At 39.1% G+C, this 23,023-nt stretch overlaps 2 protein-coding genes across 3 annotated transcripts in view; one reads left to right on the forward strand and one right to left on the reverse strand.

Annotated features, from left to right (window-relative positions):
* ABCA12 (ATP binding cassette subfamily A member 12) overlaps positions 1-15,829 on the reverse strand; it is a 286,404-nt gene extending 270,575 nt beyond the window's left edge. Inside the window, exons 1-3 of one of the 2 annotated variants that reach the window (XM_019838640.2) lie at positions 15,596-15,829; positions 13,325-13,551; positions 5,093-5,213 (exon numbers count right to left, since the gene is read on the reverse strand). In XM_019838640.2, coding sequence (XP_019694199.2) covers positions 5,093-5,096 — 4 coding nt within the window. In that variant the 5' untranslated portion in view covers positions 5,097-5,213; positions 13,325-13,551; positions 15,596-15,829. Of the gene's footprint in view, positions 1-5,092; positions 5,214-13,324; positions 13,552-15,595 lie in introns of those variants that run through there. The other variant, XM_045034452.1, reaches the window with a different exon arrangement.
* Positions 15,830-15,887: 58 nt separating this feature from the next.
* The window catches only part of ATIC (5-aminoimidazole-4-carboxamide ribonucleotide formyltransferase/IMP cyclohydrolase), a 28,301-nt gene continuing 21,165 nt past the window's right edge, over positions 15,888-23,023 (forward strand). Inside the window, exons 1-4 of the mRNA XM_003991117.4 lie at positions 15,888-16,047; positions 16,351-16,477; positions 19,730-19,806; positions 20,715-20,781. Of these exons, the coding sequence (XP_003991166.1) occupies positions 16,029-16,047; positions 16,351-16,477; positions 19,730-19,806; positions 20,715-20,781 (290 nt within the window). The 5' untranslated portion in view covers positions 15,888-16,028. The remainder of the gene's footprint in view (positions 16,048-16,350; positions 16,478-19,729; positions 19,807-20,714; positions 20,782-23,023) is intronic.

Genomic DNA, 23,023 nt, shown 5'->3' on the forward strand with positions numbered 1-23,023 from the left:
TATTATAATGATTTGAGAAAATAAGAGAAAGACTAGGTAACAGTTGTATAACTTGTCCTATGTCACACACCTAGTTAGTGTGAGCCAGAATTTGAACTCAGGAACTCTGACTCAAGAATCTACACTGTCATCTAGCATGCAAATCAGTCAAGCAAATGACATAGTGAATGCCACATAGTAGATATCATTAACAGTATCTATGATGATGATGATTATAGTTATATTATCAGTTTGCTACTTCTGTTGTAATTAAGTACCACAAATTGAGAGGCTTAAAACAACATAAATGTATTCCCCCATTCTTCTGAAAGGATAGAAGTTCAAAATCAAGGTGTTGGCAGGGCCATGATCTCTGCAAAGTCTCCAGGAGAAGATCCCTCCTTCATCTCATCTATTATAAGGACACTATTCATATTGGATTAGGGCCCTCCCTAATTCAGTATGACTTAATCTTAACTTGATTACATGTACAAAGACCCCATTTCAAAATACAGTCACATTCACAAGTACTGGGTGTTAGGACTTAAACCCATATTTTGAGGAAACACAATTCAGCCCATAAAAAATGCTTTAGAACTTTCTGTCATGTTCTTGCCAAACAGAGTAAGTCTAACTGAAAGAACACCCCTGCTGATTCCTGGGAAGACAGGAAATGATACTTGGGCACGAGGTAAAGAAGTCCTCTTATGGCTCTTCCTTCTGCTTAAAATAAGTGAAACAGAGATGCTCCATTTTGCTCCCAGGAATGCAGTCATTTCAGTTTATCCAGTTCTTTCTGTATTAAAAGTATCGGAGCAAAGGCAAATTCCTCTAGAGTTACTTGAAAAAGGCATAGTTTTGAGGAAACTTTGTTAAAGGGTACCTCAGGGCAATAAATGTAGATAAAGTGTTATAAATATATATATGTGTGAGCAGTGGCAAATTGTTATGCTTAGGTAAAGGTTTCTCTTCCTCTCTGAGAAGTACCTCTATCCCTCAGAAATATGTGTGTCTGTGTATGTATTAAACTTGGTAATTGAAAACTTCCAATGAGAGAGTATATCTGTGTTTAACATTGGAGGAGGGATGGGAAAGAAAGAATGAAGAAAGCCATTTGAGTTCAATTAGTGCCCACTTTAGTCTATCATGGTGAAGCCACCAGGGATGACATTCTAGCTTAAATAACTCAGATATTTAGAAACATGCTCTGCATTATTATTTCTAAAGATTAAATGGTAGAGGAAGATCAGACACATCCCTGTGAATGGAGAAGTGAGTTTCCCGAAAGGGAAACTGGAGGTTCATACAGTGTATGTATGAATAAGAAAGCAAGTGCTGAGAAATATGGAATTGAGGGTAGGAGATCAAGGAAAGAAGGAATCTGAGTTGTGTCCACAAAGGAAAACCTCTACAAAGGTTCTAGTCTTTGGGAGCTTTTCCCTCAGGCACTGAGAATAATGACATGCAGCATACTGCTTAAAATTTTTGTGTAGTAATTCTCTTTACTCCTAACATGATAAGTGAGTCAGATATATCTGTTCAGCCCACTGAGGTATGGAGCTAAAGGGTTAAAGGGTGGAGAATAGAAGGAGGTGTAGCAGGTTGTCCATCTATCCCTCTGCATCCAATCGAGGGTGGCCTATTTTCCAGAAAACGTAGGCATTGTTAACGTCAAAAAAGGGTAGTGATCAGTCCCAAAGCAGAATGGCATGGGATAGGGAAGATCAGAAAGTCAAGAAAGGCAACTGTCCACGGGACTATTCAGAAGTTGGTGTAAGATAAAATTTCCTAAGAAAGGTGATCTTGGGAATCTATGAATAGAGAAAGGGAGTGAGGGATACTACACAATTACACCATCACTACACAAAGCTCTCCCACAAAACCCCACCACCTTATCACTTATTCTTTTGTATCACATGTTCACATTAAGTTACCAGAAATTTGTAGAAAAGATAATGCTGTTATCTTTTAATATTATGTAAATAAGACCACCTAAGGACCATATAACTAGAGAATACAACTTCCTTTGACTTACTGTTCACTACTGCTTAGGGTTTAGTGTCTGTGCAGTTAGGTGTTTCACTTGTAGAAACCAATCAATTGCAAATGACATCTGTCCTAAAGAGAAGCTAACCCTGAAAGTTATTGTCTACTGCCATGTTGGCCATTAGATTTGCACGTAATTTAGCAACTGAATGCCAGAACTCTTCTTTACTTGTATTTTTTACTTATATATAACAATCTCATATTCTTGTTTGCACTCGTTTTGTTAACCTACTCATTAAATAACAATTTGATCCATACTATCTATCTGTATACAAATTATATTTTATATTTTGAAATATTAACACCTGCATACATTTGTAGAAAATCCTACCAAAAGACACATACTTTCCTTTTTGAGCCTGGTTGTTAGAGATGGAATGGACAGAAAGGGGAAGAGCAAGAAAGGACATATCAGACATTTCAAGAAGTACATTTGGAGTTTGTAAAAGCAAATATAATATTTTATATTTGATGACAGTAAATAAAGCTTCAAAATTGATTTTGGCTGGTGGGAACATATAGATGATGGCAATAATTTTCAGATGGAGCATGATGATTTTATGTTTATTAAAAAAGGAGAATTATGGTCAAAAAATTCCTTTGGGAAATTGTTCAAAATTGTAAACCTTATGCCTGGAAGTATGATGCACTATTCTGTTTATTACTACTCTTATTTTTAAATCATATAAAGAAACCAAAATGCTGTGCTTGCCACAAATATACTTGAAGATCTTATCTTTGGTGTTCCATAAATAATCATTTTGTAAGTTACTTTGGTGTGTGACCAATTAGCTCAGCTCGTTAGTTACTGTGCTAATGAGGCCAGGGCCTCAGATCTGATCCCCAAACCATCAAGCTGGTCTTGCAAACTCATGCTGTATCATTAGTCACAAGAGGGATCTAACATTTATAAGAATGTGAATGAAGCAGCACAAATCCATCAACCCCAAAATAACCTCAACTATACACCACAGATTTCACAGGTTAATAGCATTCTTTATCATAGTGTGTGGGCTACAGAAACATGTCAAGCCTGGAAGTGACTACAACCAATGACTTTTTTTTTTTAACTAATGAAAACCAGGAAGAATGTTTACCATAAAATTTCATAGGATGCTTTAATTTTAGCAATCCATTCAACAATATTAATAGTTAGGGCTTCTCTTGTATTGAAAAATTGATTTTGCTCTAAGCCAATCTTTATAAATTGGAGCCTCACCTGATACTAACCTACCTTCGGCTTATATTTAACTCACTCTGACTTATTTGGCTTATCGAGGGATTGTGGATTCCCTGTCATCAACCCAATTCTAAGAGTGTTAAAACCCCTTGAAGCCTTTCTTCCTTAGCCATAGGCTTTCAGTGGCTTTAGGAAAATGCACTCCCTCTCAGTATCTAAGGAGTCAGTCTCCGTTGGTCTCTTTACATAAGGAAGAAATTGGTTTTTCTGCTCCATATGACAAAAGCAAAGAGAGAGAGGGAGGGAGGGAGAGAATATACCCATTTTCTAATATCGTGATATGTTCTTACCACCTACCAGCTATTTTTATTGATTGATTTCCTACACCAAGTCCAACAGGATTCTATATCAAAAGCAGCAGGTTCCCTGAAAAACTGGTACTTCGTTTTTGTGAGTCTATTCGCTATTAAAGAGATCATATTTTTTCAAGCAATGTTTTTACATGCATTCAAATGGGAAAGGCTCCTTTCCAGAGGCTTCTCAGAGGCTAATTTTATTACATTATTTCATTATGGAACATCCAATAAGTTAATAAAATTACCTTCTTATTTATATGTAAAGTTTACGGTGTATTAGATGGTGATAAGGCTATATAGACAGGAGGCTGCACAAGGAAAGAGGAGAAAGTATAGGAGGATGTGAAGGGGATTTGCACATACTGTAGTCACTCTATTTTTTTCTCCCTCAAGCTTTCCTTAAATGTCAGCCTCTTAGTGACATGGCTCTGTATCTCTTTGATCTTCTCACATGCGTTCTGCTTTGCTCTATAAGACTTAAGGCCAAATTTATGTCTGTATTACATGTTGCTTATTATTTGCCCCCCCCCTTATACTGTGAGGCAGGAATTTTTGTCCATTTAATTAACTACTGTATTCCAAGGCTCTAGAGCATTATGTAACACAGAGTAAGGGCTCAATAAATATATACACAGTATATGGAATGAATGTAAGGGATGGCTTCCCTGGAGGGCTGACCATGGGATGAAATGTAACGTTGGTAAGAGGATGAGCCTCGAAGGTGGACTCATGCCTGGAGTGTTGAAGAAGCGTGGAGACTCCACCGTGGCTGCAGTGGAACAAGATGGGTTGGAGTGGAAGAGGGCAGGGAGTAAGGGCCCGGATGCACAGTGTCTGTGAGTCACTCTAAGCACTTTGCCTTTCCTTGGAGTAAGAAGGGAGGCCATTGGAAGTTAGAGCACCGTTGAATCATGATTGTATATGTTTTTCAAAGGATTTCTCTGTCTGGCTACTCTGCTGAGAATAGACTGCAGAGGGGTAGACATGAGAAAAACATTTAGAAGACGGCTGCAATAATCAGGAGGGAGATGACAAGTACATGGTGGCAGTAGAGAGTGGTCACATTCTGCACACATTTTGAAGATTAGAGTTGATGGCATTTACCAACAGATTGGCTGTGGGGTAGAAGCTCAGGGAGACTTCAAAATGTTTGACCTAAACAAGTGGTTGGATATAGATGTCATTAAGATGTAAAGACTATAGGAGATACTCTTGGGGGGAATAAAAAAAAAAGGTGCTGAGAATGAATATTTTTCTGTTAAATTTTGATTTTCATGGTCAAAATGGCCCAAATTTGTCTTATATTCCCAAGCCACCAAGAAGTTTTACGGTGTGGACTTACCTCCAGGCTTTGTGAGTTCCCTAATGGCTGCCACCCATTGCAGATTCCCAATATAAGTACCAAAGAACCTTTCTAGGATCTTCTGGGAATTTACATACATATATGTATATGTGTGTATATATATATATTCCCATATATATATGTATATATATACTCCCAGAGCAGAGCTCAAATCTGAGAGTGACTTACCCATGGCCCTTCTGTAAGGAACACAGGAACAGGGAACAACTCAAAGGGTTCAGCGGGAACCTTGCCTCATCCCATAGGCCAGTAGCAGTCAACTCTGGATCTCATTCTTTGTCACAAAAAGCTGTTTAAAAAATGATTAAGGAAGACAATTTAGGTGATGCAAACTTTATTTAACACTTCATAAAGCAGTCTCCTTTTGGGGGACTGTAAAACAGAGGTGAAGGCAGAAAGCTTTTATAGAAGAATAAGGAACAAGGAAAACACAAATAGAAAGCATCTGATTGGCTGAGGCCACAGAGTCAACCTTATTTGGTGTGAGAAGGAAAAAGGAAGTAAGTATAGAACCCAGAGTTGGCTTTTGTGGATCGGCTGACTGGTTAATACTGTGTTTTAGTCAAATGATATCTGTCTAGGGACACAAAAGTTATCTAAGTTTTGGCTTGCTGATATGGAGTGACTCCATGTTGGGCCTAGAAACTTAGTTGAACACTGTGTAACAAATTACTCCAAAATTTGGCAGCTTAAAACAACAAGTGTTTTTTTTTTAATTGTTTTATTTTTAACGTTTATTTATTACTGAGAGACAGAGAGTGAGCAGGGGAGAGGCAGAGAAAGAGGGAAACACAGAATCTGAAGCAGGTTCCAGGCTCTGAGCTAGCAGCACAGAGCCCGATGCAGGGCTCAAACTCACAAACTGAAAGATCAAGACGTGAGCCGCAGTTGGACGCTTAACTGACTGAGCCACCCAGGCACCCCAAAACAACAAGTGTTTTTAACATGATGGTTCCTGTGAGTCTGAAACCCAGCACTGGCTTAGCCAGGTGGTTCTGGCTCAGCATCTCTCACAACACTGTAGTCAAACTGTCAGCCATGGCTGTGGTCCTTGGAAGGCCTGACTGCAAATGAAAAAGGAGAACCCACTTCCGCTCCTCACCACTTGGGCCTCTCCATAAGGTTGCTCACAGCATGGCTGCTAACCTCACCCGAGGAAGTGATCCAAAAGAGAGGAAGAGGGAGACAGTCCCAGATGGAAGCTGTCCCATCGCTTCTGTAGTATGTTATCCGTCATACAGACCAAACCTGCTTCAGGGTGGGGTGGGACTCACAAAGATGAGAAGACCAGAGGTGAGCGTCGCTGGGGACTATTCTGGAGGCTGACTATACAAACCCAGTTTTACCAATTCCCATGTTTTTCTGCACGATAACTATGTCTCATCAAGAGAATTGATAATGCAGTATTTGTTAAACAGTGTTTCACTATTATTTCCTTAATTAAGAAAGCTGGGAGAAAGGATTTTCTATCCAGCTACCAGCGCCCATTTTGCAATTAACACTGGCACTGCCTTGATCTTACCATGTGGCATTGAAAAGTTTGTTGGTTTTTCTTTTTGGTTTTTTTGCCTGAAAATTATTTCTTAATCTTAATGTTCCCAGTGCCAGTCTAGTATAAGACACAGTAGCTGTTCTAAGAATGTTTATTGAAAGCATAAGCTTTTCAAATGATCTAAGCTAATTCCTTAATTTCAGTATTAGCTCATGGTTTCTCAGCTCTTTTAGAAACCCTGAATGTCAGAACAATCATATTTCCTGCACGCTAAAAATTGTCTGGTCATCATGGGCAGGCAGAAATACATGTAAAGCAATAAAGGGGTAGTCTTCGATAAGGATACAAAATAAGGATGAAGAATGCATCCACCCCCATAGTGTAACTGAATGGTGCTGCAAAGTTCACCTCCAGCAAAATATATTCTCTATTGCCACCAACCACCATTATTACCTGACCTGAAATTGCACACTGCCTTTTTTAAAGGAATAAGTGCTTTTGGAGCACCTGGGTGGCTCAGTCGGTGGCTCAGTCAGTTAACCATCCACTCTTGGCTTTGCCTCAGGTCATGATCTCACAGCTCTTGAGTTCAAGCCCTGTGTCAGGCTCTGTGCTGACAGCTCAGAGCCTAGAGTTTGCTTCAGATTCTGTGTCTCCCTCTCTCTCTGCCTTCCCCCTCTCAGTGCCTCTGTCTCTGTCTCTCCCAAAAATAAATAAACATCTAAAAATTTTAAAAGAGTAAGTGCTTTTGAGAAGGGAAGGACACCATAAGATCCCTTCCTAGCTTTGTTAATGAATCAGGAATCATCACTTTGAAATTTCAAATGAGAAGTGACCCTGAATACACTTTAGTATGAAACAAGAAGAGGGAGAATGAGAAAGACAAACCAGGGAATAAAAAGAGTACAGCTCCACTATACCATTTTCTTTAAAAGGTTATCAACACAGACATACACACACACACATAAATATGAATATGCACACATAAATAAACTTGAATTATATACATATATATTTACATACATATATTTATATATATATTACTTTCTTAAGTTTACAACATACTTTCTTTTTTTTTTTTTAATCTTCTGAAGTTAAAATGCAACTTAATGTGGGGGTGCCTGGATGGCTTAGTTAATTAAGCATTTGACTTCAGCTCTGGTCATGGCCTCATAGTTCTTGAGCTTGAGCCCCGCCTAGGGCTCTCTGCTGTCAGTGCAGAGCCTGCTTTGGATCCTCTGTCTCCCTCTCTCTCTGCCCCTTCCCCCACTCTCAAAAATAAATAAACATTTGAAAAAATCAACATGGAGTGTTATGCCTCTCTTCCTACTTAGCAACAAAATACCCAATATAAAATCCATGGTGTACCTTAAGAGTTGAAACATTCAGTGGCTGCCCCTGTCTAGGCTGAAATTTATGCTCCCAAAGGGGGTGCCTTTTATCACATGCTCTCTATAGCCTATTAGTCTCAGCACAGACTTTGGGGTGGGAAAAGGCAGTTTCAACTGTATGACTTCCTGGCACTGTGACCTTGAGCTTCCACAGGCCTTTCCTTTCTACATCTGAAAAATGGGTAAGAATAGAATATCCTCGATTGTGTTATAATAGAAATGAGTGATAAGAGCGCTCATTACCTGGAAAGCACCATGCAAATGTAGTGGTTATTTTTATGCGAAATTCTGAGATGATGCTGATGACCCAAGGAGCAACCTCCGCTGCCCCCTGGCGGTGGTGTGTTCTCCTGGGAGCAAGGTTCTAGAAATAAACCCTCTCCGCTTTCATTACTCTCTGAGGAAATGCTTTTCTTTTGATATGCTGAATATTGTGTGTAGAACTGCATGAGGTCATTACATGAATATGTAGAGAATACTCTAAGCAGGAAATCATTTATGTATTCTGTGACTGCACTTTCTTGAACATCTCCATTTCTCTGCCCTTGTTAAGCTTAAATGACCTAAATGGCCTCCTTTTATCCATTCCCATCTCCTTGCCCTTAACATCTTAGCAAGAATGAATTTTTGGTGATTACACACTTATGTTGTGTTACTGTAGGTCCCCTGGCCCCTCTCTAGTTTGCATTATCCTTAAAATTAAAAACTAATAATTTTATTTAAATATAGCTTTTCTAGCTTCTTTTCACTCTTGACCAGAACAAGTTAAAAGTTTTTCCTAACAGCAAAAATCATGCTCATTTTTTATTACATTATTTAAAAGACCTACTCTTTGCCCTGTACTCTCCACTATTATATACATGTTGAATACAATGGTCCTCTCAAAAAACAAATAAAGGAGACACATTCTTAAATGCATATTGAATACTTGATATCAAAGAATCCAAACAGATTATAATGGGTTTCACAAAACTTAAACTTAAAAATCATATGAATTTATAGTTGACATCTCTTTACATTTGATGACCAAAAAAAGTGATAATAAAATATACTGACACTATTGTGAAATAATTCTTTCGCTTGGAAGTTCTTTTGATATCCAGGTTCAACAATAAATTGATGTAGTACGTGGTCTTGGGGTCTGATATTTAATCTTAATCCTAAACTAGTTTCTTGTGGGAAAGAAGACAAATGACAGATGACAATTGTGTTCTGTCTATAATTGCACATATGGAGTCTTTTTTCTACTCTTGAAGGATTGCATGGGTTTTTTTGCTGCAAGAAAGGCATCTAAGTATCTTATTATGCTCTTATTATTCCTAGTAATCCAAAATATTTTTCTTTTGCTATTGGATTTTTATATGGAACCTTCCCAGATGTTAGGTTGAAGATTTTATTTTAACCTTGCAAACTGACCTTTTCTCTTCAAACACTAAGGATATTGGTTTTAAGTTCTAAAAATACGATGTAATATTAAGATTTGATTTTTATGAATAAATTCTGAGAAAATACAGCTGGTTAAATGAATTTATCTACATGAAGTATAGAGAGCAGTATGCAGCACACAGTAATATACGATTATTAACTATGTATTTATAAGAGCACATAAACATTGCTATAGCTATACATTTGTAATAGGTATATATAGAATACGTTGCTAGAAATCAGTATAATATATTTTGCTGAAAGAAGTTACACAAGACTAATATAAATCCATACAAATTATTCCCTTAAAAAATTAGTGCAGACAAGACTTTTACGAAAACCTTAAAATACAGAAATTTACTTTCCTATGTATTCAGTCACAATGTACACTTTAAAATCTATGTATACATTTAACTATTTTTTTTTCTAAATTTAAAAACTGACATATTGGCAAGCAACCCTTAAATAAAACAACACTTCTACATAGTGATTACTCTTCAGCATGAGGGAAACGGCAAGGTTCATCCACTTCCTCAGAGTCTTTTTTTTTTTAATTTTTTTTTTCAACATTTATTTATTTTTGGGACAGAGAGAGACAGAGCATGAATGGGGGAGGGGCAGAGAGAGAGAGGGAGACACAGAATCGGAAACAGGCTCCAGGCTCTGAGCCATCAGCCCAGAGCCCGACGCGGGGCTTGAACTCACAGACCGCGAGATCGTGACCTGGCTGAAGTCGGACGCTCAACCGACTGCGCCACCCAGGCGCCCCCACTTCCTCAGAGTCTTATGTAGGAACATAAGGAGTCTATATCAGACTATGTGCTATTTCTATTTTTTTCTAATGATAATTATATGCTTTAAATCAAGTTTTAATTTAGCTTTTCCTGTTGATAGAAACATACCCTATGATAGGACCCCAAATCCAGGGTTCAGAGTTAGATAGAGAAACTTACATTTTTCTAATTTCTGATAGAGAGAATTGAAATAGTACAATATGCATTTATTTGTCCCCATATAGTATTTAGTATCTCAGAGACAGGAAGAAGATATGAAAAATACATCTGTAGGATCTAGTACCCAAATCCTGAATATATATAAACTAGATTCTATATAATCAATCCTAAGTGTCTGGAAATCTTAACAATTCTGGCAAAACCAAATGTACCACTTTCCACGTTATTTTATTATTTTTTTAATGTTTATTTATTTTTAGAGGGAGAGAGACAGAACATGAGTAGGGGAGGGGCAGAGAGGGAGACACAGAATCTCGGGACTCGAACCCACGAACTGCGAGACCATGACCCAAGTGGACGGCAGACCTTTGACTAAGCCACCCAGAAGCCCCATACTTTCCTCATTTTAGATAATTTCTAAAATTTGAAATTTATATTTGAATCTTGCTATATAAATAGCATTTGCAAAGTGTCAAATGCTGGAAACGGCCAGCAAACCCTGTGCTGACTGTTGAAAGATTACTCCACACTTTGCTAAGAAAGAGAGTGCTAAGAAGGAGAGCAGAAGGCATAGGGATCAGCTTTCACAAAGACTCTGCCTCACTTTTACTCTCATTTATTGCAGTGTCAGGCCAATCACAAATCTCACTTGGCTTGTTGTGTACAGAGGGCTTATAACATTTTAGGTGGGCAAAAACAAAGGTTGCATGACTTAAAGGTGAACAATCACAGGAGACTAAATCAGAGATATACAGCAGGGGTCTATGTATCCTACCGTTTCATTAAACTTTGTATGCAATGTATAGATAACAGAGTTCCCCAAGGACTGCAGAAACACCTGGGAGGGCCTCCAGGGTAGTAACAAAGCAGTCCTCTTCCTCCTCCTCCAGCATTCCAAGAGATCCAGGCCCCTCCTAAATTTAACTGCAGCCCACCAGAGATCTTGGTGTTACGTTTTACCTAGCCAAGCATTGCATGTAATCTTTAATCTCGTCATCCTCAGTAATAACCCCATCAGTCAAATATAAAGCTTTTCAAAGAATTCTGTGCCTCATCTCAGTTGGCAAATGATATGAGAATTCTTGGATTCTGTCTAGATTAATGCTGTCCAGTAAAAATATAATGGGAACCACATATCTTTACAGTATTTTCTAGTAGTCGCATTAAAAACAGTAAAAAGATAGCTCAGTCTGTTAAGTGTCTGACTTCGGCTCAGGTCATGATCCCAGGGTTCCTGAGTTTGAGCCCCACATCGGGCTCTCTGCTGACATCTCGGAGCCTGGAGCCTGCTTCAGATTCTGTGTCTCCCTCTTTCTCTCACTGCCACTCCCCTGCTCTCTCTGGCTCTCGCCCTCTCTCTCGCTCTCTCTCTCTCGCTCTCAAAAGTAAAACGTTAAATTTTTTAAAAAAATTTTTAATTGATGTATTTATTTGGGGGGTGGAGAGGCAGAGAGAAAAGGAGAGAGGTAATGCCAAGCAGGCTCCATGCTGTCAGCACAGAGCCAAGATGCAGCTCAACCTCACAATTCGTGAGGTCATGATCTGAGCTGAAATCATGAGTCAGAGGCTTAACTTACTGAGCCACCCAGGAGCCTCTCAGTCAATATTTTTTGAGTGAATCCGAGAGTAAGTAAATAGTATCCTTGGTAAATATTCATCAGATGAACACCTGCCATATCAAATTTTTTTAAATTATACTATTGGCTACTAGATTAATTATATGAAGACCAAACAATTAAAATCCACACGTACTCCTAGGGTATTAAATGCTTGCTTGAACAAATTTCCTTTTTTTGGCCTTCTGACCTCATCTATTCATTGGGTCTAATGTGTCTTCTTTCAGGCTTAAACTACTACTTCAGTGTCATTAATTTCCAAATTTATTTATCTTTAGCTTCACATCTATTCCTGATTTGCATTTGTATTTCTAAATTTTTTAAAATATTTTGGGGAGAGCACAAGCAGAGGAGGGGCAGAGTGAGGGGGACAGAGGAAGTGGGCTCTACACTAACAGGCTGATAGCAGTGAACCTAATGTGGGGCTCAAACTCACAAACCAAGAGACTACAACCTGAACCAAAGTCATACACTCAACTGACTGAGCCACCGAGACAGCCCTGCATTTGTAGTTCTAAAAACTTAGTGTATATTTTCATTTTGATGTCCCTCACTATTTATACTTCAAAATCAACATTTAGAAACTCAAATTTATTTACCCAGCCTCTCACATTGACCTCAAACAGACACTGGCAAAACTTTCTTTTTTTTTATGTTGATTATTTGCTTCACTGCTACTCAGATGATCAAGCTAGAAACAATGAAGTCTCCCTTATTTCCTTCTATTTTATATTTTCTTTATGCACTTAACCTTCATGTGCTGCTGGTTTTACCTGATTTTGTCTCATACACATCTCTCCTCTTCCACGCTTTCAAGTCTTTGGTTGGCAGTTTGTTAATGCAAAATCTTATCTGGTTTCCCTGCTTCCAGATATTCAATTCACTCTTTGTATCATTGCCATCTTTTACAATTCCAAACAGTTCCCACACCCTTCAAGGAAAATGTTCAGATTTCTTAATATGTCGTAAGAGAGTTTAACCTCTAGATCAGAGAGGGATTTTGTAGACAATACTTAATCCTATTACCCAAACTCCTGGGAATCGCTTCACAGGGCAAACTACATCCACACGAGTGGGTAAACTCTTGCTTGGAGTAAGTTAGCTCAAAATGGAGCAGCTTTACTAATCCTTAGAGGCCAGAGGAAATTCCAGGTTTAAAAACGCGATAGAAGCTTTTTGGAGAAAGTGTTACGTTTACACAAGAAACAAATAGCATATAGGCAAAACAGATTAAAGCACACTTGAGGAACCGAAATCACTTATAAATATATTAGATATTTTTAGATACAGTAGTCCCCCCTACTGTTCCAAAACCCCTGGTGGATGCCTGAAACCACGGAGGGTACTGAACCCTATACACAGTGTGTTTTTTCCTTTACGTAAGAATGATAGAGTTTAATTTATAAATTAGTCACGAGAGATTAACAACAACTAATAATAACATAGAACAACTATGACAATATACTGTAGTAATAGTTATATAAATTTTGCTCCTTCAAGATATTTGACTATTCTGTACTTACACTTACGATGACGCGAGATGATAAAATGCCTACGTGACGCGATGATGATGACGTAGCAACTGTGAAGTAGAGCTAGCGTACTATTGACCTTCTGCTGATTCGTCATAAGGAGGCTCATCTGCTTCCCTGCAGCAGTTGGCCTCCGATAACAAACTGCGGAAAGCGCAACCACAGGTAAGAGGGAACTACGGTATGTAAAGATGATCCCTGGGTCTTCAAGCTTCCTTCTGGACGGGTGTCAAGTAAGAGAAGAAATGAAAATGTAACTATTATAGTGCATGCATGTCTTTTCTGTCTTAAACAGTAATGCTAGTGATAGAGGAATTCAACATCTCCCATTTCTAATACACTGGCTTGCTTGTGACTAGCATCTTTGAGGAGGCTGTATTCTGAAGCCCAAAGAGATACACATTTATTCACCTGCATCAGGTGAATGGAACAAAAAAAGAAATTACAAGTTCTTTCTTACCTACATCAGTCATTTTGCAGTTTGTGCTTACTTTTTATTTATTTATTTTGAAAGAGAGAGCATGCACGTAAGCAGAGGAGGGGCAGAGAGAGAGAGAGAGAGAGAGAGAGAATCCCAAGCAGACTCTGTACTGCCAGTGCATAGCCCAACACAGGGCCCAAACTCATGAACCATGAGATCATGACCTGACCCAAAATCAGCTCAACCGACTGAGCCTCCCAGGAACCCTACAGTTTGTACTTTCAACAGATTAATTTGCTTCTTACGATCTGAAGTAGACTGCAGAACAAATATTATATCCATATTACATAACAGGTAAGTATGGTCCTAAAGTTGGAGTCATGTGGCCAGGATCACAAAGCTAGCCAAAAATTCATTTACTCATCTTGCCATTTACATATGAGGTGATTATCAAGTCTGAACTTGAAGACTACGGAAGTATTCGTCAGAATTCATTTTAGTAAACATCTTTAAATGAAAAAGCTGTGTCTTGGTCTGGAACCCACGGTCCATTCTTTTTTAGTACCTAGGACAACATTCCAAAAGACCACTACAAAAATCAGTTTAATCCCATGTTTTCTCTTTATATTACCATATTCTCATTGTACCTAACTATGTATCTATACCTTCATTCCATCATGAGCCCCTTAAGGATAGTGATTAGGTAATATTCATCTGCCACTCAGGCAGAAAGGGCTCAATAAGTATTTATTAAATTAAATATTTGAAATTCACAAGTAGGAAAAAATCCAATGCCTAAATACTATTTACTTTTATCACTAATTTCAGCATTATTTTCTCCTCTCTCTGCTTTCTATTTCCTATGAAAACCTAATGGTGACTGAGCAGTGAGATTTCCTTTATTATTAGCTATGAACCTTGTCTCTTTTTTTTAATTTTTTTTAATGTTTATGTATTTTTGAGAGAGAAAGAGAGAGAGAGACAGAGCGTGAACAGGGGAGGGGCAGAGAGAGACACACACACACAGAATCGGAAGCAGGCTCCAGGCTGCCAGCACACAGCCCAATGGAGGGCTCAAACTCGCAAACTGTGAGACTGTGACCTGAGCTGAAGTCTGATGCCCAACCGGCTGAGCCACCCAGGCGCCCCTGAACCTTGTCTCTTTAAATTCAAAGTTGGCAAACACAATCTGAAGACACTGTGATAATATTTCTTTCAGAAATGTGAGAAATATTCAGAGCAAGAAGTTCACATATTCAGAGCTCTTGATTCTGGCCAATAGATACTCATTTGGGTGAGTAAAAAAGCTTGGAAGAATTACAGAGGGTACCAGAAAAAAACACAAATAAATAGCATATAGGTAATAAGAAAATACTCTCTTTTCTGCATCTGTGAGCCCTAGACTAAGAATAAAAGATAAGCAGTACTATTTTATAATATAATCCTAAGAAGGAACACTTAAAAAAAATCTCTGTAAACAGCAATATGAATTTATGTTGTTGCAAAGGTGTTATTTTCCAAATGAAACGAGTGTGCAGTGTTGCTTTTCCTATTTTTAATGAATTAAGAAAGATGTCCTCCCTTCCCCCTTAACCGTTATCATTCCTTTCATCCAGGCTAAGTCAAGTATTATTTACTGATGCAAGCCAGTCACCACCTTTAAGCAGATCTCAGACTATTTCAAAATGTAGAATCAAAAACTTAAACAAGTGTCCATTTCACTGTTTTGCCTCTATTACGTGAACCGTGGTGTCAATCGCTTAATCTTTAACCATCAGGTCTTCATTTTATTTTTTTAAATCTATTAAAACGGAGTAGGTGATTGCTAAGATGCTTTCTACCTTCGCCGCTGTATTATTCCTTGTGTTGCTCGTTTTCTGTCCCAGTGCTTTTGACACTGCTGGCCGCGTTCCAGCGTCTGGGGACAGGCTGTTGGCATTTGCTCCTGAGGTCCTGTGCCGCCTCACTTTTGCGGAAAGGGACAAGTCACGCTTAGAACGTGAGATTGCAACGGTGATCCCTTCAAGTTCCGGGCCTAGGAAGGCCAGCGCCAACCTGGCTGCGCTTTCCCGTTCAACCCCGAGGCTCCAAGTTCAAGCCTGAAATTGACAGGGCGGGGGCGCCCGGAAGGGCGGCTGGGTCACGTGGCAGGTCAGGTGACCGCCCAGCGCGCCCCTCTTGCCTGATCGCGCGCGTTCTGGGCACTCGGCGCCCCTCCGCACGTGGCGTGCCCGCAGCTGCCCTCGCTAGTCCGGGACCCCGCAGCCCGCAGCCATGGCACCCGGCCAGCTCGGTGAGCCCCTCGCGCGCCCTCGCGGAGCCCCGCCCTCCGCGTCCCTTTCCCGCGGCGTCCTCAGCCCACAATGGCGGCGCCGGGCTGCGCGCCGTGACTGCAGGCTCGTGGTCCGTTCGCGGTAGCGCGGCTGGCAGGTGTCTGACCCGGGGGAGGCTCCGGGTTAGGCCCGGCCAGTGTGGGCTGCCGTGATGGCCTTGAGTTTCGTGACCGTCCTCCCAGCCGATCCCCCCACTCCCCAAGGCCTGGAAGGACTTCGTGTAATGTACTGCGAGTAGTGAGGGGAGATGTCTTCTGTTTCAGCCTTATTTAGTGTCTCTGACAAAACGGGCCTCGTGGAATTTGCCAGAAACCTAACTTCTGTTGGTTTGAATTTGATCGCTTCTGGAGGGACTGCAAAAGCTCTCAGGGATGCAGGTCTGGCAGTCAGGTAAGGCACAGCTTAGTTTTTAAGGTAAGTCCAATCCGAGGAACGGAGTGTGATCCCGTTGACCAGAAAGGAATGCACTCCGGGCACAGAGACTGAAAGAAGTCATTTACTCCTTCCAGCAGTGTTGGGAGGTTGGCACACTACTTACACACTTTGCAGAAGAGGGAAGTGAGGCTCAGATTTAGTAACTTGTGCTCAAGTTTACAGAGCACTGTGAGGAGTTAAGGGTTGAAGCCCCAGGAGACCCCATTTCAGAGCCCTCTTTCTTAGCCCCTTCCTATAGCAAATTAAGTTAGGCGGGCTATTTGTTATTAAAGAAAAACCCAGATTACCTGATTCACGCGATTCACGTGATATGTTTGGACTGGTTCTGTAGTGAAACTGTTGACATTGTTAAGATTCAAGTCTTCCTGTGTCCCCTTACCACCTCTTAATGATATGAAGGCGCGGGTCTTTCATTCATTCCCTTCTTCACAAGCTGTTCCTTACCTGGCTAAGTGATGGGAAGAAGGAATGAGTAAAATATAAATCAGCTGCCATTCCTGACCCCAAGGAGCTGGCATTCTGGTGGGAGAGTGAGGAGGTAACTACTGAGGGGTAGAAAATGAATGAGGCTGTAGGACAGCTCTAATAAATGGCAGTGACTTTTTTTTCCTTTAAGTTTATTTATTTTGAGAGAGACAGAGACTGCAAGTGGGGAAGGGGCAGAGAGAGAGGGAAAGGGGGAGTTCCAAGCAGGCTCCACAGTGCCAGCACAGAGCCCAACGTGGGGCTCCAACTTGTGAAACCGTGAGATCATGACCCAAGCCCAAACCAAGAGTCAGACGCTCAACTGACTGAGCCACCCAGGCGCCCCTGGATTACTACCTTTTTCATTGTGTAATCCTGCCTTCTGTAGCCAGCTTTCCTAAATTTGACAAGTTCAGATGGCGAGAATGCTTTATTTTCTTTATTAAATAAGTGCTTTCTATTTTCCAAAGTCTTTTTGCATCATCTCTCTGATGTTCTCATAAGAACCCTGTAAGAATCGTGAAAGACAGGCCAGCCTTTTCTGAAGAGCAGCAGGGTGAGAATCCAGTATCTCGGCTGTTCTTTCTTTTGGAGCATGATGGATGCTGCTGTAGTTGGACCTTTCAAATTAAGCAAGCTCCTCTTCTATAGCCTATTTTTCTCCACCAAACTTTGTATCATGGGACCATTTCAGACATAATGAAAAGTAGAAAAAGGTAACGAGTCTTCGTGTTGCATATCCATTCTTCAGTTTAAATACTTGGCAGCTGTGGAGTCTTGTTTGATCTCTGCCTCTACTCCTCGCTTACCTCCATTATAACTATGTATTTCTTACAAATTGGGAATGTAAATGTATTTCTCTCCCATTAGAGCGTGAGACTGTTCACACTTCATATTATACACACACACACACACACACACACACACACACACTGTCATGTAATCCTAACAATTTTTCAGTGTAGGTATTATCCCCATTTAATAAATAAGGAAACTGAGGCACAAAGAAGTTAGGTAACTTGCCCGAGTTCATAACAGTTAATACAGCTAGTAAAAGGCAGAGCCAAGATTTTATCCCAGGAAGTTAACCTGGAGGTTGAGGTAAACTGATGAGATTTTAATTGGTGACTCTACAGCAGTGGGCATACCGAGACTCTTTGAAGACTGCAGCTGCTGCATGCAAATTCTGGAATACAAAGGAGCAACAAGCTTCTTAATGACCCCACGTGGTTTTTCATTCTAAGAATAGATCTGCCTTCTCTGTTCTTAGCAATCATCCTCAGTTGGAGAAACTGGATTTTATTTCCCGAATGCCAGGAAAGGGAATTTTGAATTGGACATGTCACCAGTTTTTAGTGTATGTTGGAACTGTGTGAGTCATTAGTCAAACACCAGTCATCTGCAGATGGCCCCTCATGGGAGACTGTACCCAGGAAATTCTGTATCCTATTGGAATTTGCTGCTTTAGTTTTTTTTTAATGTTTATTTTTGAAAGGGGCGGGGAGGGGCAGAGAGAGGGAGACAGGATCTGAAGCAGACTGTGCACCCGCAGCAGTGAGAATGATGTGGGGCTCGAACTCACAAACCCACAAGATCATGACCTAAGCTGAAGTCTGATGCTCAACCAACTGAACCATGCAGGTGCCCAGGAATTTGCTGCTTTAAAATTTTTATTGTTTTTTTATTATAAAGGCAGTGTATGTTGGTTGTAGAAAATTTGAAAAATGTAGAAAACTATAATGAAGGTAATAAATAGTTTATAATCCTTTTTAACAGTTGATATGCTTCCAGTGTTTTTATAAACATCTGTTTAATTTCATAGCTCATACAGAAGATAGTTTTGCTTCTTGATTTTGTTCACCTAACATATTGTCAGCATTCTTCATGTCGTTAAAATTTGCTTGTAAATCAGGCTGGGGAATAGGGGAGTTCATGTCAGTTTGGTGATAATGAATCGATATTTAAACATTGTTTTGCATTTGGCCCTTTGTCAAAGTTTGAGATTGTTTTTTCCAGCTTTTTTTTCTGTGTGAAATTTTTAACATTTTACATAGATCTATTAATTCTTTGTTTAATGCTTTGAATGCACGCCTTACGTATTTAATTTTAGTAGTTCTGTGATTTTTTTAAATGTTCAAACCTTTGGGGGTACCTGGGTGGCTCAGTCAGTTCAGTGTCTGATTCTTGATTTCGGTTCAGGTCACGATCTCACAGTTCATGGGATCGACCCCCACGTCAGGCTCTAAACCTGTTTGGGATTCTCTCTTTCCCTCTCTCTCTGCCCACCTCGCTTGCATGTGCATGCTCTCTCAAAATAAATAAACTTTTTTTTTTTTAATAATCAGACCTTTGATTCATTGGAAATTTATTTTTATGTGGAGTAAACTCGGATTATTCCAATTACGAATATCACTTTACTAAAACACAATGTTTTATTTTCCCACTCATTTGATATGTCATCTTTATGCTTGTTTATTCTTAAAACTGAATTCTTGTTTTTACTTTAGTCTGATTCTGAGATATTTAGGGGATTGTTAGTGCTTTTTTGTAGATACTGCTAAATTAGTTTTCAGTTGAACGCATGGCTTACAATTCAGTTTCTGAATTCTGAAAATTAAGGCCCTGAAAAATCCCCCCCAAATGAGAACTGTGTACATAATGTTGAAAGATGCTTTGGAATAGCATAAAATGGAAAAATGACAGTTCAGCGGAAACAGCAATATTCTGTTCATCTATTTTCAGAGATGTCTCCGAGCTGACAGGATTTCCTGAAATGTTAGGGGGGCGTGTGAAAACCTTGCATCCTGCAGTCCATGCTGGTAAGTGGTTGGTACCTTCAATTCAAAACAATCAGTGGTCTTCAGGAATATTTTGGTTGACTACTTTATAGAATAAATGAGGAAAAAGGCAGGTCATAAGCCCCCCCAAAAATTACCTGTGAGTCTGTATTGGCTTTGTCACATTTGCTGCTAAAGTTCATACTACGTTAGACCCTGTTTAGAATCTAGAATGCTTTATTATGTGATGGATTCACATCGTTTTCCTCTGCTTGCTTTTAGTCCTGATAACTAAAAGTGTTATTTCCTTCTGTAGTTAATGAAAATGTTTCAGTTTCTTGTGTGAAAAGACTTATTACACTCCACACTTAGGATAAAGTATCACAGTGTAACTGACTATCAAAATAATTCTTTTTCAAAGTGCTTTAGTTTTGTTTATTCATCTGAGACCAAGAGTTACGTATTAACCAAAAACGGTAAGAGATAGGTACATTGCTAATTACAGTTATAGTAAAATTTGGCAGAATAAAATCCTTAGGCTAAGGAGGATCACCAGACAAGCCACTTACTTTTGGGAGCACATAGATTAATGGAACTGGCAATGGTTATGTGAAAATTCCTTTTACACTTTGTTGCTTAAGAAAAGGGGGAATAATCGGTGTGCCTGGCTGACTCACTTGGTATAGCATGCAGCTCTTGATCTCAGGGTTGTGAGTTCAAGCCCCATGTTGGGTATAGAGATGACTTAAAAATGAGAAATCTTAAGAAAAGGGAAAATGACGAACTTATAACAAAGCTTTTTAAATATGCCCACTAATCTTTCACTATTTTGTTTTCTGTATTAGGCAGTATTAGAGGGTTTAACTTGATTGATGGGACTATATTGGAAAGAAGTACCTTATTATAATGTGTTTTTTTTTTAACTTAATACTTTAACTTTGTTAAATTAGGAATCTTGGCTCGTAATATCCCAGAAGATAATGCTGACATGGCTAGACTTGATTTCGATCTTATCAGGTAAAAATTCTGGAGCTGAAATTTTAATACGTTGAGAATCAAAGACTGTAAGCATGACAAACATGGTGCCCCCCTTTTAAGACTAAGGTTAACATTAGGTTTAGTTTTCTGTTCACTCACTGTAAACGTTTATTGAATACCTTCTATGTGACATTGTACATACGTGAGCATTTTTAGTTCTGCCAAGTTTATATTACCAAAATTCATGTTTAAACTAAAACAAAAAGAAAACAACAAAAAGAACTTTTTTAAAAAGAAATTATGACCTACATTTTGATACATATTAACAGTATACTTATTTGCATAAAAATATGCACTGTTTCTTTTCGACGTATATAACTTTACTCAGATAAAATTTCTATACCATATAATTTCCCAATTTAAAACACAATTTAGGGGCGCCTGGGTGGCTCCGTCGGTTGGGCGTCTGACTTCAGCTTAGGTCATGATCTCACGATTTGTGAGTTCGAGCCCCGCATCGGGCTATGTGCTGACAGCTCAGAGTCTGGAGCCTGCTTCAGATTCTTTGTCTCCCTCTCTCTCTGCCCCTGCCCTGCTCACACTGTCTCTGTCTCTCTCAAAAATAAAATGTTAAAAAAATTAAAAAAAAAATACAATTTAGTGTTATTTAGTAGATTCAGAGTTGTACAGCCATTACCACAGTTAAAATTAGAACATATTCATCATCCCCCTCACCCCCAAACACCCATACCCATTAGCATTCATTCTTCATTTCCCCCCAAATTTCTAACCCTATGTAACCATAAATCTGTTTTCTCTGTCTGAATTTATCTGTAGAGGTATATCATACCAATAGAACCAGATAATGTGGGGTCCTTGGATTTCTTAGCATGTTTTCAAGGTTCATCCATGTTCTAGTATGTCTTAATACTTCATTTTTTTTATTACTAAAAAATAACCTATTGTATAGATATATCCTGTTTTATTTATTGTTTTATCAGTTGATGGGCATTTGGATTCTTTTCACATTTTGTATATTAGGAATGAGGCAGTCATGAGCATTCACGTACAAGTTTTTGTATGGACGTGTGTTTTTACTTCTTTTGGTTACATACCCAGGAGTGGAATTCCTTGGTCATCTGGTTACTGTGTTTAACCTTTCTAGAAGCTGCTATACTGTTTTTCAAGGTGCTGATCATTTTACATTCCCTGTAGTAGTATAGGATGTTTCTGCACATCCCCACCAACATCTGTTAGCTAGCCTTTTGATTCTAGTGGTTCTGGTGGGTATAATGTGGCATCTCATTGTGATTATTACTGGCCTTTCTTAGTGATGTTGAACATCTTTTCATTTGCTCATTAGCCATTTTGTATAGCCTGTTGCAATCCTTTGCCCATTTTTTAATTGTTTTTAACAACTTTATTATTAAGCTGTAAGAGTTCATTTTATCCTATTAGGTGGATTGTTTTTTCCTTTCTGTAATGGTGTCCTTTGACTATCACAAAAGCTTTAAATTTTGATGTCCACTTACTTTTTCTTTTGTTGTCTGTGCTTTTGGTGTTATATTTAAAAAGTGGTGGCATAATCCAAGATAATAAAGATGTAAGAGTTTTCAGTTTTAGCTCTTATGCTTAGGTCTTTGATTTTTTTTTAAGTTATTTTTTACATATGGGTGTGAGTTAGAGGTCCAACTTCATTCTTCTGTATGCGGCTGTCCAATTGTCCCAGCATCGTTTGTTGAAAAGACTTCTTTCAGAACCCCATTGAATGGTCTTGGACACTTGGCCTATATCTCTGTCATTAAGCCGGCACCACATCATTAGTTTTATCTTTGTGGCAAGTTTTGAAATTGAGAAGTGTGAGTCCTCCAACTTTGTTGGTCTTTTTCAAGATCATTTTGGACATTCAGGGTTTCTTGCATTTCCACACGAATTTTGGGGTCAGCTTGCCCATTTCTGCAAAAACCGGAGTTGGAGTTTCATAAGGATTGTATTGAATCCGTATATCAATTTGGGAGATGTTGCCATCTGAATATTGAGGGATAAACTGGGGTGGCTTTTCATTTGTTTAGATTCTTTAATTTTTTCAACAATGTTTTGTACTCTTTAGCACACACGTCTTATGCCTTTGTTAAATTTATTCTTAAATAGTTTTTGTTTTTGTTTTTGATTGTACTGTTAGTAAAATTGTTTTCTTAGTTTCACTTTCGAGTTATTCATTGCTGATGTGTGTGTAGTTCAGTTAATTGTATGTCCTACAGCCTTGCTGAATTCAGAGATA

The sequence above is a fragment of the Felis catus genome, chromosome C1, assembly GCF_018350175.1.
Source record: "Felis catus isolate Fca126 chromosome C1, F.catus_Fca126_mat1.0, whole genome shotgun sequence".
Taxonomy (NCBI): domain Eukaryota; kingdom Metazoa; phylum Chordata; class Mammalia; order Carnivora; family Felidae; genus Felis; species Felis catus.